The sequence below is a fragment of the Taurulus bubalis genome (assembly GCF_910589615.1).
Source record: "Taurulus bubalis genome assembly, chromosome: 8".
Taxonomy (NCBI): domain Eukaryota; kingdom Metazoa; phylum Chordata; class Actinopteri; order Perciformes; family Cottidae; genus Taurulus; species Taurulus bubalis.
Window position 1 is genome coordinate 20603806 of NC_136596.1, and position 19567 is coordinate 20623372.

The 19567-nt window shown below is 39.1% G+C and overlaps 1 protein-coding gene across 1 annotated transcript in view; it reads left to right on the plus strand.

The window, feature by feature from the left end:
* Nucleotides 1–19567, plus strand: part of LOC306739729 (transmembrane protein 132D) — a gene marked incomplete at both ends in the record, with an annotated part of 218612 nt that overhangs the window by 153819 nt on the left and 45226 nt on the right. Inside the window, one exon of the mRNA XM_079221772.1 lies at nt 6106–6301. Within this exon, the coding sequence (XP_079077898.1) occupies nt 6106–6301 (196 nt within the window). The remainder of the gene's footprint in view (nt 1–6105; nt 6302–19567) is intronic.

The following is a 19567-nucleotide window of genomic DNA, read 5'->3' on the forward strand; positions in this document are numbered from 1 at the left end:
ACTGACTTTTGTGACGCCTTTGGACGGAAAGGATGAAGCAAGTAAAGTAGTCCATGGAACAGATTGTAAAGCTCTGGATAGCCCTGCACTAAAAGGATGAATGTCTCTTCCACACTTTCATAAATCACTAAACACATCTTATTAAAGTCTATTATGGCTCTTACACATATATTTACTGGAGACTGATATTTACAAAAGAAAGAAAAAGTATCTCCCGCTTGTGATTGGTTGCTCCTCTTCACGTGACATGCGTGTGCACGCTGCAGTGTTCCAGCGGTCTAACTTATTCCATCTTGGGACCAAGCCTAACCAACGCTTGTGCACCTCGAAGGCATCGGTCTCGCTTTTTGAGCACACCTTCCCGTGTCCCATGATATGAAGACCTAAACATGGTTTCACATCCACCCCATATTTATTTCACATTGTATCATATAATTTGTGTTTCTGTTCATGTTCTGCAGCACATAACAGACATAATAACATCACCGAAACAAATAAACAACGAAACAAGATGGACAAACATAAACAGACATCACAAAGGGTAAGATTTAAAAAGAATGGATTTAGGAGGAGTGAGTAAGGTGTTAAATCAGTGGATACAGGTATTTTATTCCATCAGAGAGTGTTTATTTACCTGTTTGAAATGTGTAATAGAGGTTATATGTGATATGGGATCTCATTCCAGATTTAAGTGTACGTATGGGGAAAAAATATTTCTGACCATAGTTGCTTTTGTAAGGCGGTAATGGAATAAGTGCATGCAAAATTGATCTAGTGATGTATTCCTGACTTGTTGTGTCTTGGAAGTAGAGCAGTAAGTGGTGGAGCAGAGTTATTGTGCTGGATCTGAGAGTAAAGTTTAATGGCTGGATGATGTGTGTAGTAGTTAGATAGATATGAGGAGAGCATCATTATCACAAAGGTGGAAAGTTGAAATGAGCCGAGCTTGCTTAGCAGGGCGTGATGATTTGCTGTATTAAAGGTTTTATGAAAATCAGTGAAATGCCTCTAGCAACATGACCTGTGTTGAGTAAAGTACGAAAATAATCATAATGCAGACCTGCTTGTTTGGATAGAACGCACAGCATATTGGGAGTCACTGAAGAAGTTAGTGCTTTCAAGACGGTTGTTTAATTGGTGGGAGGACTTTTCTTCCAATAATTTTGTCATTTAAAAAGGATATTGCCCTGTGAGTTTAAAACAAAAGTTGGATCCTCAGATTAAAAAATGGGGATGATTTGAGATGCTTTCCAGGCGGAGTGGAAGATAGAGAGCCTCATACAGAGATTGATCAGATAGTGGAGAGGAGGCATAAAGCTGTCAGCATGAGACTTAAGAAAATGCATATTTAAATCATACATATCACAAGCGCGAGAATGTTTCAAAGAGTTCAAAAGTATCAGACAGTTCATTCTGTGTGATCTCGGAGAAAGAACCTTGGTGGATGTAGAAGAAGAAGAAAGAGAGAGCACCAAATAACTAGTTCTTGAACAGACGTAACAAAATAATCATTGAAAGCACATGCCATCTTTTCACTTCAGTCAGAGTGCCTTGTTTTTTTTACCGTGTCTTTTCTGTGTCTTTTTCAGTGTGATGTTTTAGATTTGGGCAGTTGGAATAATTCGTTTTGTAAATACACAGCCTTAGCCTTGTGTAGTTTAGGAGTAGTATTTGTTTCTGAGCTCTATTAAATGTCTTTAATTGTTGCAGAATTTCAGAGTTCATTTCTTGTAGTTTTTAGTCAGCCATGAGTATTAATGTAGTTTTTGCGTATTATTTGAACTCATAGAACTCAGCTAGAATTTCTTCTGGGTTTTGAAATGACAGTTCAATGCGCCAATCAATATCTTTCATTTTTGCTTCAAACTGAAGTAGTAGTTTCCATTTTACATGTTTATAACACAATTCAACCATAAATATGAACATAAACCAACAATATGACTCGAGGAGACTCAAAAGTGACTTGAGAGAGCTCCCCAAGTTATGGAAATATCACTTTCATATTCTTAGCTTGATGCCACACATGATTTATTTCTGGAAAGCGTACGACCTACAGAATCCGCCAATACCGCCAAATCCTTTGTGAGACAAAAAATATGACTTATTGATGGATGAAACGATGCTCCTCTATTGTGGAACCAGAGGCTTCCAAGGTCCAGGAAGAAAGTTAGAGCATTTTTGCTCTCAGCGGACCTAAACCTACGGTACACGCAATGTGCACTAAATTAATTACTAAAAATATTTAACTTTACTTAATAAAAGTCAAACTTTGCAGAGATACTGTTAACACATAGTGCTATTTTATTGCAGAAATAGGGGCTTAACTGGGGTTAAAAAATGTCTCAGGTTTTTTGGCAGTTTTCCTAAGAGCGTGTGTAAGCGAGTGAGCTGATATTGTGATGTGAATTACTCTCGTCGTTTACAGGGTCGTCTTGTAAATATAAGGTCAAGGACTGAAGTGCTAGTGTTACCAATTATAGCTGGCTCCTTGATTAATTGATAGATACCACACTTTATTGCAGTAGCTTTCAGTGGTTCTGAGCTGACATTCCAGTCCAGATTGATTTCACTTCATCTAACAAGGTCCTTCGTTTTTACTGATTTTACGACATCAGTAAGCTGCGATAAATAAAGACTTGCACTGACATTTGGGGGGTTATGTGACAGTAATTGCATGTTGACATGTACAATTTACAACCAATTGCAACATCTCAGTTACAATTGATGTTATTGAGTGTGTATATTTCTGACTCGCATAAAAGGCCACTCCACTTCCAGTTTTACCATTGCATTCTCTAGATGGTACATTTCTATTGAGAGAAAAGAATCAGGAATAGTAGGCGTTAACCGTGATTCAGAAACTGCCATTATATGTCATCTCGCTTGTGTACATTGTTTTTGCTTTTATTGTTTGTTTTTACCATATAAAGTGCCTATAGTGCCTTTTAACCTTTCCGGGTCTTGAAGGGCGCCGGCATGCTTGACGATGTTTACGTTTTGTAAATATTAATAGTTCTGCGAAAAAACGGCACAGAAATAAGAATCCTCTGTTGTTACATCCGCCAGAGTCTGGCGTTTCCACTCCCTTGCTCTGTGTGCTCCTAGGTGACTCTCACAGGAGCTCACAGCCTTTCACCGTGATTTGTCAATGCAGGTGTCGGTCGACATTTCGTGTGAAACTACCCAAGGACCTACCCACCCACCTACGCTGCAAAAAGACACTGGCTTTCAGTTAGATTGACAACACACTACCCACCTAAAAAACAGTGTTTTCTTTCAGTGAACTAAAAAACAACACTGGCCACAGAGAGAGGCAACTGCGCTCAGATCTGCTGTTCAGTTTTACTCTGCATGACTTGACACACGACCATGTGCTGGTAAAGAGTACATAGTACATACATACAGAGTACATATGTTGGTCTTGTTCTGAAAACTGTTTTGAAAAAACAAAACTGAAACTGAAACATGCACATTGTGTTAACATTGTAAATAGTTTGTTTTTCTTTTTAGTACTTATTTAGTTTGAAAACAAAAACTCTTCTAATCTTCATGTTTTCATTTGCACACACCCCATGCAGCTTGGTTTGTATAGTATGTCATTCCTCAGTCTCATTTTATCTCATTTCCTCTCATTTTGATGAAAGTAGTGACAGACAACATTTCTACCCAAAAAACGATAATACAAAATTTGGAATTAGACATTTATTTAGATGTATCTACCATTTTATTCATATATTCCACTGCTTTTGTGAACCTAATACCTTTGGTAAACCAATTTCCATTACCAAAACAGTTCGTCCACATGAGTGAAGGTATGTTTTCACAAGAGATATGAAAAATTTCAAAAATCAAGCTTAAATTTTTCAGCTTTAGGGCCATATTATCGCTTTACACATGACAATGGTGCCTCATATAGACAGTTGAGATTATTTTGCAATTTTTGATGTAACACATGTAACATAAGGCAAGTGCCTTATACTATGATGTCAGGTTGGGTTTGGTAACAGAAAGAGAGAAGCAGAAACATGGGGAGAGATAGATGAAAGAAAAGCAAGTATGATGGAAGGATCTGGAAGAGGTCAAGGGGAGCTGACACCCATCAGTTTTTTCCATCTGTGTAACACATCGCTCACCCCATCTGCTTAGACACACTCACACTCACACACACACACACACACACACACACACCAATATGATGGTTAAAGGTCATGACAAAGCCAATTGCTGAGGGTCTGTGATATTTGATGTGTGTGTGTGTGTGTGTGTGTGTGTGTGTGTGTGTGTGTGTGTGTGTGTGTGTGTGTGTGTGTGTGTGTGTGTGTCCGTTAAAGCGTTGACTCAAAAATCAATTTGCTTCTTTTTTTTTAATTCATGTCCCACTGGCCGCTGGACATGTGTGTGTTACAGAATGTCAGTGGCAGGGAACCAAAACAATAAAGTCGGACGTTCAGTCAGCGATATTTTCAGTTGCTTTTCAGTATCTAAATTATTTAAAGCATCTCTCTTGACACTGAAACGGTCGACTTTGGTCTGTGATGAATTTGTATCTGCAAAACCCCACCCAGGAGACCATGTGTGTTGCTCTCACTGGGAACTGTGAGTTGGTATATTTCACTGCTATCTTGACCGCGGAAGACATATTGTCTCATTTCAGAAAGCGTTTTTTATTTCAGACCCGCTGTGTTTCTTTTGCTCTGTGTGCGACAGATAAAAGTACAACAAACATTGTCTTAGATTTTGTGTCTTTTGGTCATCCATTGGCCACAACCCTGACTTCCAAATACAGCCCCGACATCGTTGTCTAGAAGAAGATGCAAAGACTTTCTGTGGGGACAAATGATACAATGGTGTGTGATTCACACAAGCAGCAGATAGGAAGCAGTCTGACAGGCAGCGAGGAAAAGCGGGTAATGACTGTAAAGCTGTGAGGGCATGATGTGCAGCATGAATCCAAGTTGTCAAAATGACAAAATGACAAATGTCTGTGTGTAAGAATCAGAATAGAGAGGTAGAAATAAAGAAAGGTTTTCCTTTTTTTTAGATGGAAAGTTTAAATTGAATCTGAAAGTAATTATCTGGAGATGATATTAACAGATTATTTTGATAATAACTGATAGATCCGTGTAATGATGTAAAGATTGATAATCTCTCCTGGAATCACTCTCACACAGTGGCTTTGGAGGCAGATTTCTTCCTTTTTTAGACGCCAGGCTTCTATGTCCCTTGTTTTCAGTCTTCATGCTAAGCTAAACTAAACTAAAGTAGATAGAGAACCTGCATCAAAAACATTGTGTGCAATGCTACTAGTCTGTGGTAAGAGCACATCTTCTTAGCATCATAAACAGAATGCTATTATCACACACACTCGCCAACATAAGGAGAGAGGCACATGAATGCATATTATACAGGCGTTTCCTCTTCACGGGAAGCATGAAGCAGAATGGCTCCTATCCTTTAGGTTGTAAAATGTATCATTATTTTTGGATGGCAGTATTTGACTCCTCATATCTCTCCCACACACACTTACAGAAACACACGCACACACATGCGCACGCGGATTGCGTTTTCATCTACTTTCATCTCAAGGCAGAAGCACATCATATCACCGCCATCACCGAGATCCTCGCCATCATCGCCTTTATTATCATCATAATCACATCTTCACAAGTCGCAGTAGATGCTTGGCGAAGATGTAAACAACTGATTTTTTTTCTCAGCTCCAAATATTGTGCAGGCAATGTATTGCTTCACTGATTACTCAGATACTCTGGACTTGTGTTACCAAAAATGAATCCTTCCCTTAAAGTGAGGTTTCTTTCTCCGAAAGGCAACCTGACATTATCTGTGACAGAGCCTTGTTCTATCACGAGTAAGTGGATATAAAAGTTGCGTTGACCTAAATGAGACCTGAGAGTGATTTTCTTTGGTCACCATGGCCAATACTGCTATGTTTTTACAATTCACTTTTCGAGCATTATGTATCTTCTTAAAATGTCACCAGTACTAATGTCTGCCTAGGATTTTCTTTGGAAATGAGGCATCGTTGCAAGAAATATAGTAAATGTGAAAGATTTAAATAAAACATATTTTTCTCTGTGTCTGCAGGTTGGAAAGTCCATCATATGAAGTGATGCAGCTGGAATTTGAGGTGGATAACGTGATCAACCTGGTGCCGACCCAGACTCTACACTGGAACGTCGAGTACATAACTGGCACGCAGACGTCTTCCAGGCAAACAGAGAAAGTCTCACACCTCTACATCAGCAATGCTGACATACAGGGAATCGTACCACTAGCTCAGGTAAGAGATGACTTGATAGATGAACACAGATACAGAATTTAATTGAATTACAGATATCTGTGAGTATACATGTTGACATACCCAGCAGCACACATTTCTTATGCTGGACTAGATTTGTCCCTCCATTTCCCTCCTCCTAACCTTCCTGCTGACACCTCCAGCTCATCCCCTTCCTTCAGGTTGATCAAAGCTCTAAAGGTCAGCTTGTTCACCCCCTGCTGTTGCTACAAGCCTTCTGGTCACACACACACACACACACACACACACACACACACACACACACACACACACACACACACACACACACACACACACACAACCAAGCAGGTAGTCTACATTACTACATTACACCTACACCGTGTATGTGACATGCTGGCAGGTGTCAATCCGGGTGAAACTGAAGCGCAGTTGGGCTCTTTAGGTCTCGATAGGCGCCATTCCATTTAGACAAGGAACTTAATTGTCTTGTTTGAGTCAAGACTTCAGTATAACTTGAAGAAAACAAAGTTATTATGTGCATACTTGGAAGATAGAAGGAAATAAATTACACCTCAATAATGCAACTCTGAGAAAGTGAATGGAAAAGATCAATACACTTTTTGATTCATTCTTATTCCCTCTCTTTCCAATCTGTACATTTCTCATTATTCATCCTTCCTGGCAAATCATGGTCACAAGCCGTCTCAATCATATTCAAAACTGTAATAATTTTTGTTAGCTATTTAGTCAAATAAAATAAAATATTTTGTATTGTTTATTTTACTGTGTGTATTATTGGCATCAAATAGTCAAAACTGAGTTAAATCCAACAAAGCGTTGTCTGGAAGAGAGAGCAAACCTATACATGGAAATTATGACTTTGGACTTTTTATCAGACAGGGTAATGGGAAGGAAAAGATTGCATCATCTGTAACATTTCTCATCATCAACACCATTACTTCTTACATTCACAGATCAAAACAGACACATCCCATAACAGACATCGTTGCTCTGGCTACAGCAACCAAGAACCTCAGGCTAAAAAGTGAGGAGGAGGACGAGGAGGAGGAGGATGATTTTCAAAATACTCCCAGTTCCATTACCACTGAGGTAGAGCTAATCTGGCCATATAGCCCTCCTTCAAACAACAAAGCCCTAGTGAGAAAACCCAATTTGGTTCAGGGCTTTTGCAACCCCTGTCTCTTTCACGCACTATAAAAGCAAGCTTGAAAGCATCATTTCAAATAGCATTGCTGTTAGGATTTTGCTAGCTTTTAATTTTTTTTATAAAGGGCAGTGTGAATGGAGCTCTGGGTGAGTAATGTTACATCTCACACCCCTGTATACTTTAATACAGAAGCATAAAATAGAAAAAAATGTAGTTAAAAATCTGGGATTTAAGTAGATTTTTTAAAAGTATTTACATTTGAGCCTTGAGTTTTGTAGGCATCAATTTAAAATGTGTCTGTTTATGTCACTAATTACCACTAACTTGACAAAAAAAGGTCTTGAAATACTCTTTAATTATTCTTTTTCTTATTATTATTTTTCGATTATATTTTGTATAACACACACTTCATTGTTTGTTTTTGTTCCCGCTAAAATGAGAATACATTTGATCCCCTTGTGGGTTCAAATAGGACAAAATAAACATGGAGTGGCTGATTATGTGTTTGGTAACCACTAGTCTGACTCCTCCCCTCCAACTCCCTATTTTGCAGTTGCAGCATCGCTGCATCCTGTGCTTAGCGCTGCCCAAGACTATCATGGTTAGTTTAAAGAAATACAAACAAGCCAGAGTTTTTTTGATGAAATGATAACTTGTGGAGCCAGACCGCTGACACAGCAGTGTGTAGATCTTTATTTAGAATGTATTTATTTATGGTTTATTTAATAGGGGTAGATCCAATATACATGGACAAAACAAACACAGCTATCCAATGGAAGTATTATAGTGTTTATAGTGGATGCCAGTTTGCAACCACCCAGATAGGTCTAGCTATGCAAGACTAAGTAACCACAGGCCTCCATAACAGCTTCAATGCTTCTTAGATTAGAAGTCTCTTGAACTCTGCTCGAGGGATGAACACCATTATTCTCATAGTTTGAGACCCAGTAACTCTGAAGGCCCTCGCATTATTCATTATGTTCGTACTGATCAAATCCCTGAGCGTCCACTACCGTCTGGGATAGAAGGTATTTGAATCTTATCAGCCAATTAAATAGCTGTTTCAGTTGTTCTCACTTTCATCATTTTAATGCTTCAGAAGAGAAAAACTGCACCTGCTAGAACATTGTTATAGTTAAATGTCACAGTGTTAAACTAGTTGTGGATTGAAACAATTTACATTTATAGAAAATACATTTGTTTCTTAAGTATGTTAGAATAAGTTAACTTGTACACAAACAAATGCACATATACTTGTATACATACACCTCACCCAGTTTAATTCACTCTCTCTCTCTCTCTCTCTCTCTCTCCGTCTCTTTATTGACCCTCTCTTTTGGGTAAAAGCATCAAAATGGCTGCTATCACAAGCCATTGGGGCCTCCTGATTTGTTTATCAAAACTGCTGACCAGGTATTTGATTGCGAGTTGGTTGTTTGAGGTGTCTGTCGCAGAGAGGGTCACTGAGATGAAAGCGGCAACGTTTTTCGGTCATCGGAGGAAGGAATCACATTTTGAGCTAGAATCTTCAAAGTGAGCCGGATGTAAAAGCTTTTCACAAAGTCTTGCATCCTCCTTCCGAAACAATTCCACATCTGAGGAATGGAACACAAGTATAATATCGCAAGTACAACTATGTGACACATTGTGGGATCTTTACAACTTTTACATTCTTAAACAACCAAAAAAACTTCCCACATAACTGCATCAGGAGCACTCAGCACTGGCTTTAAACATAATTTCTTTGTCTGATCTGTCTGGGTGATTCAACTCCACCTCAGAAATCTTCTACCATCTCCCAAATCAAAAGTCAGCTTATCAGCAATACCAATGTGGTAATGCAGTGAGTTCTCTCTTTACAAGGCAATGATGAAAAGCAGAACACTGCCTGTCATTATCAAGCTCTCTCCGACATGTTCCTCCTAATTCCGCCTATCCATTAAGGTTCTGGTCTCTTGGCTGAGTGGGGAAGAAAGAGGACCCTTTTCAGGAAACAAGGGATTATTAGGAGTAATTTGTCTCCTGCGGGGGCTGAAAAATTGGTTCCATCTTTTAGACAGGAGTGGGGAGGTGAGGAGAGGAGAAAGAGTTAGGGAGAGTGGGGGAGAAGAGACAAAAAGAGAGCCAGAGAGAGATGGAAACAGAGTTAGACTGACAGATATACACAGATAGAAATGAGATTTGAGAGAGGAAGATTTTTATTAAAACCATTAATTTATCTAAAAATAATGTTTGGCTTTGTAATCTACTGTAATTTGTAGCCCCCCCAACCAAATAAATACAATGATATACATTATTTCATTGTACCAGATGTCCTATGCTGTGCCACTGCTTCCTCAAACAAACCAAATCACAATAATTCACAACTCCCTTGCTGCAGCAAACTGGATTGTAGTAAACTGTGGATAATAGTAATATATATATATATATATATATATATATATATATATATATATATATATATATATATATATAATATTATATTGCTTAAAGGGAACAGTAGGGTGGAGCAAACTGTTGGTGAAGTGAAAATGTGGACTTGCAGTCAATACTTTGGCAACCCACATAGGCAGCCGGTCGTTGAACTGAATTGATGTCTTTCAAACATGGTGGCTTGGTGAGAAACTTTCATTTTATTTATCCCAGCCAGTCCTCTCAAATTTGATTCTGAAAACCTTTGAGGGAGAAAGGCTGTAAACTTGATTAATTTTTAAGCAACGCTATAAACAGTTTAAGTACACAATATTCATAGTTAAGAGGCAGTTAAATCACACCCTTTGCTTCACACAATATACAACTCTGACAAATCCACTGTTGGTTCTTAATGCAATTGCTTTGTCCTACCCCAACTGTGTTGCACAGTCTGTGAATTGTATCTTCCGACTGTATTCCCATTCACTGGGGCTATCACAGTCTGCTTGAAAGAGCCTACCGATTATGTTAACATGTCACGAGATGAGATATGACAATAACACATTTCTATTGGCACAGTTGCTTATCTTAATGGAGGCGTATACTGTAAAGTGGTAGAGACAGAAATGTACATTTATAAAAAAAAAGTTGCACTTGGTTTGTCACTAGGCAGCAGATGAATACATGTCCATATGTGATCTTACTATGTGTAAAAATCCACTATTTACATTCTGCAAATGATCATTCCACATTTAGTTTTTCCCATTGGGTTATTTAGAATTGGCAAGTCTTGAGATCTGTTTGGCCTAATGCTGCTAAAAAAACCCATTTAAAATAATAATAATAATGGCTGTAGTAGTAGCAGTGACACTGGTATATACAGAACATGTATAGTTTCTTAACTGATCTAAATAAACACTGTTAACTGTGTGTACAGAACAGTATGTAAACACCACAGGGTTGTTATCAGTGTGTGGTTGTAGTCGAAGAGTTTGTGCTGCATACTAGCATAAAGCACAATGCAGCATAGCACAGTAGTGGTGCGACTGCTGATGTTTCAGCACCAAGGACAGCGTCTCAGTGCTCGCGAGGTGGATTCAGAATCCGAATGGGACCCAGTTTTGTGTCATGAATGTGGTTATTATTTGTGAAAATGAAAAGGCCTGCCCTTAGTTCCATCTATACATCTCTGACTTTACCTGCTTTACAAGAAGCCAATCTCTGTGATAATGACAAAACGTGAGAGGAAATAATAAAGATAAATGGACAGAGAAAGAGAGACAAAACAATTCGTCATGTTAGACAAAATAAAAACAGAATAACAAGGGAGGTCAGAAATGGACCTGCTATACTTCCGTTGCTCTTAGAGGCATTTTAGCGGCTGATAAATTGGAACAGTAATAATGTTGTGTTATGTTCCCGAGCGCCATTACATACCTCTACCGGAAATCAGGGTGTTGCACAACCACAAACGTGAGGAAGAGAGAGAGAAAAAAATATGTACTATATCTGTGAAATCAGCATGATTTGAATACGTTAAATTAAAATGTACTCATCTTTCACATGTTAGCGGTAAAGTGTTCTCCGAGACCGATGTCTGAAGTTGTAATTGATTGACACAGAAGGAGAGATGAAAATGAACAACATGTTGACATCCTTGTTGAAACGTTACCTGTGCCCTTTTGTAATAATGCCTTTACATTACAGTGTGTTTGCTCTCATGTGTGTGTGAGTGTGTCTGTGTGTGTGTGTGCGTGTGTGTGTGTGTGTGTGTGTGTGTGTGTGTGTGTGTGTGTGTGTGTGTGTGTGCAGCCCTCTTAGTAGAGCAGTTACCCTAAGTGGCTTCTTAATTTACCACTTCTGATTGGTTCTCTTTTAAAGGAAATCAGTAAGTAGGAAGAGAAAACTCAGTAGTCAATAATCTGTTGATGAAAGCTGACACACATGCACACACAGAGTTTTCAAACTCAATTATAGACTTACCATTTTCACGGTCTGTGTGTCTATTAGAAGCAGCCTATTTTCATTTTCTCCCTCCCCAGTATTTTTTTCTTTATCTGTATGTCTGTAGCTATTGTTTTCTCAATTTCCCTATTTTTCCTCTCTCTGTTTGTGTGTGTGTGTGTGTGTGTGTGTGTGTGTGTGTGTGTGTGTGTGTGTGTGTGTGTGTGTGCGTGTGCGTGTGTGCGCCAGCAGTGGCTTAAAAGCCTGTGATTGCTAATTTACACTAACATTAAGCAACACACTGTGGAATCAATATTACAAACACACTCCCCAGGTTCTCTCCGTTTATTTTAACTCACACACTCCTTGGTATGGTTGCCGGTAATTTTGTTTGAACCCCAGAGATTTTCTCTAGTGACTCATAAAATCACCAAATTATAATTACGGGGTGGGAGGAGAAAGCAGAATAGTAAATCTTTTCAAGACCATTATTAAATCATGGTAGTATTATTTGTGTTGTTTTTCACAATATTCATTAAAAGCAATTCCTGACATGTTTAGGGGTTCCTCTGTCAGATATGTTAACTAGTTCAACCCGGTAATCCTATTAACTTCTAGTACTGCTGTTTTATTGACTACTGTAAGCCTGTTCCAGCAAGTCTTGTTTTTCTTCACCGATGCCCGCCCCCCGTACTTCAGTTACAGTATGTTCTTGTTACTAGCCTTCAACCAGCCAATTAATCAACACACATGACATATTCCATGTATGCGTGACAGTGTATGCATTTGGGTCACTGAGAACTCGCGTGTCCTGGGCTCCAGTTTCATTTCCATATCGAGCAGATCTAGCTCGCTCCAATCAGTCAAAAAGAATAGGAGAAATAGAAAGGGGTGGAAGAGAGAGAGGGAGCAATGTTTAAAGCTAGAACTGCAAGTGTGGTGGTGAAGTAATAAAATGACAAAACATATAAGGCTAGAGGAAGACACTGCTCTTACTTTCTAAGATGCATGAAAAGTGAATGAACCAAGTACGATAAAGGCACAAGGCCCTGGGCAACGTATGTTGAAAGGAAGATTTGCTCCTCTTCAAACATTTGCCTGATATAATGCAAATGTCTGTCACTTATTGTTATCCATCATTGCAAAGCATCTCCATGCTTTGCAGCCATAACAGTAATGTCAGAACAAAACTACATTTCCGACTTCCCAAAAAAAAACATTGCAAAGAAGAATGTTGGTATAGGCAAAAAGAGATAAATATATGAATGTCTGCATCAATCAAGTCATGCTATTGCACTACTACTGTTTCTTTTCGGAGTCAAGTGAGCAAAGTCATGACCTCAGTAAAAATTACCGGCAATTACAAGTACTCCCTAGTAAACAATGTACTTTTCGCTCATATTATGCAACCAAATGCAGTGTAGGTGAGGGATGAGTCATCATGGGCCAAAGGCCAATGTTTTGTTAACCCACCCAAACACTACCGTTGATTACATCAAAGAGAGGAAGGAGAAACTAAAAAGTGGAATCACCCACTGCGGTTTGTTGTTGGAAACCCACATAAAACCCACGGAAATTAAGAGTCAGATGAGTTATGGAGGGAGACAAAAAAAATAGATTCGTTGATTTGACTTTTGCTTTGTTCATGAACCAAATCAGAAGCTGAGGACAACCTCCTTCATGCTCAGTTACATCTAATCCCACCCGGGAGCTGCTTAGTCCAACCATAATGTCCTCATGGGCCACTAAAGCAGTGGAGGACTGAACGCTGGGCTCAAGTATACATCAGCAACGATGTAAAAGGCAGAGCACAGTCTTGCTACCAGGGCGACAGCTTGGAGTTAAAACTGGCAACCGTCTCGCTATAAAACAAATTAAATTCGGTCTACTGCTGTTGTTGCTCAAATTAATAAATTCATGAAAGTGAGAAGGCATCATCGAGAGACAAAAAACACAGTCAAGCACAGAGGGGGAAGGATACAGATGGTAAGGTATAGATTTATATTCTACACAGTTTGCACACTCTCCTTCCCATGCAATTAGCTGAGTTAGCTAAGTAGAAGTAAGAGAAGTGGGCGGAAACCAACCGACAGGCTGATGAGGTGGCTGAGCAAGAGAAGAGGAGAAAGATAAATTAGTTTAGGTCCAAACAGTTGGGTTGAGGGAAAGAGGGGTGACGAGAGAGGGACAATGGGGGACGGGGGGGAAGAGGAAAAAAAATAGACAGAAAAAGAAGGGAGGGGTTTGACTAATTGATAGAAGTGAAATAAGGATGACAAAGAGAGAGAAGGACGGCGATTTTAAGAGAGGGTAGAGAAATAGATCGCACGAGAGTGAGGAAATTAGACAAGCTTAAAATGGTAGAAGTGGGCGTAGAAGGGAGAGAGAGGGAGAGCGCTAGAGAGAGAGAGGAGGACCCAGTGGACGTGCGGAGCACCATGTAATAGTCCCTGGGAAGTCCTGGGCACCACAGAGGAAGAAAGAAAAGAGTGAGAGAGGGAGAAAGAGGACAAGAGAGAGAGGAGACGAGAGCAGGGCAGGTCTAATGCAATTAGGGGTCTGGAAATTGAAAGTACAATTTTCCCCGGGATCCTTTGCAAGAGTGGTTTGTGTGTGTGAGGGAGAGGGGCTGTTAGCATTCATATCTACCTAATGTCTTCATCCCTACTCCCTCCTGTTTTATCTCTTCGTCTCTCCCTCTCTCAATTTACCTTCTTAAAACGACTCCCTCCTCTCTCCCTTCTCCTCCATCTCCTTTGCATTGTTGCGTTTCATACATTTGTAAAGAGGGGATCAAAATGTCAGCTGCTTTTCACATTTCCATTATGTATTTCAAACATTTAGGTTTTTTTCAGAAGATAAAAAATATATTAAACAGTCTCAATAACACAAAATAATAAAAGACTAAGTCTTTGTGCGACAACAAATAATTAAATTACCAGCTGCTTTGATGAATATGGATCTAATAACTATGATGTGATCTGTTCAAATAAAGTTACAGGTTATTCATATTTAGACACATGCATATAAATAAATGTGTGATAGCTTTCTATCAAATTATTTTCATAAAAAGTTCTGCTTATATTTACCTCATTATAAACTTTGCACACAAACTTATTTATGTAATTACAAAGTTTAGTTTCCTTGCTTGATATTTACGTAGATTAGATGTAATTATGTTGATATGGTGACAGAAATATTAAGTAATTGCATTTCTAAAAAACAGAATCAAGCATTTGACATTATTACGTTGTGCCACATGTTGATCTCACTATTCAAAGGTAATTCAATGTCAAAAGCCATCAAATACACAATCTTATTCCCAAGCAAAAAGTCAAGACAGTAGACAAAGACATATACAATAAAATCATACATACCTACTTATACGGATACATATGAATACAAATATATATATATATATATATATATATATATATATATATATATATATATATATATATATATATATATATAAATATATATATATATATATATATATATATATATATATATATATATATATTTATATATATATATATATATATATATATATATATATATTTATATATATATATATATATATATATATATATATATATATGTGTGTATACATCAGTATACATAGACATACACATAGACACATTGTAGGCATTCACAAACACACAATCATATATTTTCCTGGTTAGTCTGTGTTTCAGGAAAGGCTTAAAACAACACCAGTCTCTCCGGCTAATTATACCTGCTCTAATAAGCTCTTTGCATAATTATCACTGGCAAACTAAACGCTGTCCCCAAGAAGACTTATCCTTTTGACCCCATTAGCACCTGTGTGTGCATAACGTGCGTTTGTGACGGGAACACAAGCGTTAAGAGAGCATGCAAGGGAGCCTCAGCCCGTAGAGTCAACCTTTGCTTTCCGTGCTGGCAGTGAGACAGGGAAAAAAAGTAGGTTAGGCATGTGCTAATTGCCCCAGCAACAGGGCAATTTTCTCCCAGATAGCCACATACGCTTGTTAGCATCTCCTTAGCGGCTGCAATCAGTGTTGTGACAGACAGACAGGTGGGACAGCAAGACATTGGCTGAGGTTTAGAATGCGGAGCCAGTGAAAATCTTTCCTTTTGACTGACAGACTTTGATCAACAGTATATTCAACATAGCAGCCATTCAAATGATGCCCATACCCAGGTTGGTCTTAAAATGAGCGTAGAAGTCCCAACCCCACTGTAAAACCCTCTGCGTCAGTATTAGACGATCAGAGAAACTGGTGTAGAATAAAGAGCAAGGAAGTCCACTGAGGAAGGAGGTCAGACTGGAGGGTTAGGAATAACAAACACAGACTTTCCTCACGTCAATGCAATGGTTGTTTCCAGCCGCCAAAGGAGCCATTCAACCATCATTTACAAAATAGCTATGAGGGAAGTTGCCAAAGCATCAATGCACTTTTTGACAAATATTCTGCCTGAAGTTCACACAACTGCACACATTCACCTCATATAATCAAAGTCTCTCACTGTTGTCCACCCACCAGCTGGGAGTTTATTGCCTTGACGTTATCAATTGGACATGTTTCATCGCACAGTGTGTGGTTGAATTAGTCACACGAGGATCAACAGTACCTTCCAAAACGCCCTCCAATCCACGCCTGCTCTCAGCTCTTATCAGTCCTGTACACCTCCACATATTAGATGCTGTGCCTAGTTCATGCAATTTTGCCAAATAAACACTGACGTATAAAGCAAAGAAGTGGCATTGCAAGGCAAGTTTATTTGTATAGCACATTTCCACAATAAGGCGATTCAAGGTGCTTCACGTAAAACCATTAAAAGCATCAAAGCAGAGAGAACAGGATTTAAAACAGTTAATAAAACATTAAAATAGTCAAAAAGCTAAATAAAATAAAAATTGAATAAAAGTTGCAGTGCAGTTTAAGAAATAAAATGCAGTAGTGAGATGCAGCAATTGAATCTGGATCAATTGCAGTGAAATGTTGTATAGGAGTGTAATATGTGTTCACACATAAGACAATGATAAAAATGATAGTATGAAATAGCCCTAGAACACAAACATTAAAAATAGTCACACTATCACTAACGTCGGGTGAATTTCACCCAATATAATGTACGTGATAAAATATACTTCTCATTGAAATATATTCAAATACAACAATACAAGGCAAGTTGAAGTACTCTTCTTTTATTTTTACCTTATAGAACTTCTCATAAAACAATAAACAGGTATCACGGGGGAGAGCCTCAAAAAAGGCTCAAAATCCGGTGAAAAATTAGGGAATCGTCAATAAAAAATGATTACAAAATAAATAAAGGAGCTATGAACTTGTTATTTGGTCCACATGTTCCCGGGACGACAAGCAGTGGTTTCCAACTCAAAGTTCTGTATTCAGATTATTGTTAGCAAAAGGTAAACTTAATTCAAACAAATAGCACTTCGTTTTTCTCATGGTATATTGTCTTTAACATAATCTAAAACTCTCTTTCTTCTCCACTCCTGTCCTATTATGTTATATGTGATATGCATGGCATTGGTTCCCAGACCGGTCAAAAAAGACTTTCTCTATATTACTGAATACAGATTTAGCTGTAGAGAAAACATTCCATGACACATTTTTAAGGCCACAACTTAAATCTGCAATATGTTCACAAAACCTTTTTCTTAGACTCCTTGTGCAACCAGAAATTCAAAGTAGTTCATGCACGATTTGTATTTACGTATTCTTGAAATGATTTTTAAGAAATGGTTATGAAAGTCTTAAAATAACTCTCCCAATGAAAAAGTGGAATTTTGGCTCAAGCTTAGTTAGAAATAATCAGTCTGAAGTCTTATAGATCACAAGAAACATGTTAGCGTTTGGCCAAAGCCTGAATTAATTGCTCTGTCTAACAAATAGATTGGATGCTATCCCACACAAACATATACATACACACAGTCACAAACACACAATCATGCACTTACAAGTATTTAAAAAAAAGAAAACCCGCATAGGCACACACTCAAACATGCACACGCCCACACACAACTGTGTTGCAGCCAAATAAATGAGCCGGCACTCCTCAGGCCTAATAGTCTGGCTGTAATTAACATTGTCATAGTGATAATAGCCATTTATCCCTGACATATCACACACACACACACACACACACACACACACACACACACACACACAGTCCAAAACCTCTATCTTGTCTAGGCAGCTCGCCCAGCTGTCACCTCCCTCATCTGTCTCCCTCTTCCTCCCACCTCCCCTCCTTTTTCTCCTCCTCCTCTTCAGTATTTAGACCTCATGATCCTTCTTTTCCAGTTTTCACATCCCCCCCCTCTTCTCCTGTCTCCTTTTCCTCTGTTCTTTTGTCTCTCTTCACTCCATCACCTCCCTTCTTTTCTCTCACTTCCTTTTCAAATAGTCGAACCCCCATTCTTCTTCTCGTCATCATCTTTCTATTTCTTTCTTCAACCTTTCTCTCACTCAGTCTGTTTCTGTCTCACATTGCAACTTGGTCTTTTTTAACTTGCTGTGTTCACACTGTCGCAGAGTACAGTCAGCCGAAACCTGTATGTGTCTTTTGTGCGAGATTTCCCCCCTCATTGATTTCAAAGACCGACCGTTTTGGTAGAGAAAGTGTGGACCCAAAAGAGCTTTAAAACGACTGGCCAGGTATGCTAAAAGGCTACTTCCTGGTACATCCTAAAGACTACGTTTGGCAACAAGCATGGCAGTTTTGAATCGGGTAAAGAAAGACAACCAGCACACAGCAGAACATCCACAGCAGGGAATCAGAGAAGCCGTTTCCAGCCGGGTAAAAGGTGAACAGATAATGGGTGCAGACACAGAAAGACAGGCGTCCTGGGAAAGAGTCATTTATAGATCACATTTATTGAGGTCAGCTGACTAGAAGAAATGTTATACATGCACACACACACACACACACACACACACACACACACACACACACACACACACACACACACACATAGGCCAGAAGTACACACATGCACACACCTACTATATAGACATGCATTATTGTTGTGGACTGATGTCGGACACTGTACGCGTTGGACCGCCCCGATCCGAGCCCCTAATAACTGAGCTACTGCTGCTCATAATTATCAACAGCTGATAGAAGGTTGAACCTCACTGGGCCGGTGACTAGTGGGCGGATGAGGGATGGTAGAATCTAGAAAGACTACAGAAAACTCACTGAGATGAGACAGAGAGTCCCGGACTGTTTCTTCTGGGGGGTGGAGGGGTTCTGTCAGAGGTTGACGAATGAGAAGAGGGAGACGAATCAGTGGACACCATGATGAAAAACAAACCAGATGATGTCAAGGCTTCCGGTTTTGTCTTTAATCTACGCTAAAGCAGTAACCAAGCATGAATGTGCTGCCTTTTAGTGATATAGCATTGTAGTGAACAGCGTAGTGAATGCCTCCAATTGCCAATCACGCTCTGTGTTCATTTCCATTTATTTAGAAAGTACACCCAAATGCAGGGTTATCAGCCATTGTTCCTCACAGTCTCAACAACAATTTGCTCTTTGCATTCATCACCACCCTCATGCGTCCATATTTCTCCTCCCCTGACGTTTACCCTCTAATATTCGCCCTCTTGAGGTTGGCAACCAATCAAAACACAAATGACAACCTGTGACCATGACAGTCTCCAGTTCTAGGAGAAAAAGTTCCCACACCTCAGATTTGGCTTAGCTGCTGTTTCAATCCCCTGCCTGACTTCCCATCCATTTACACT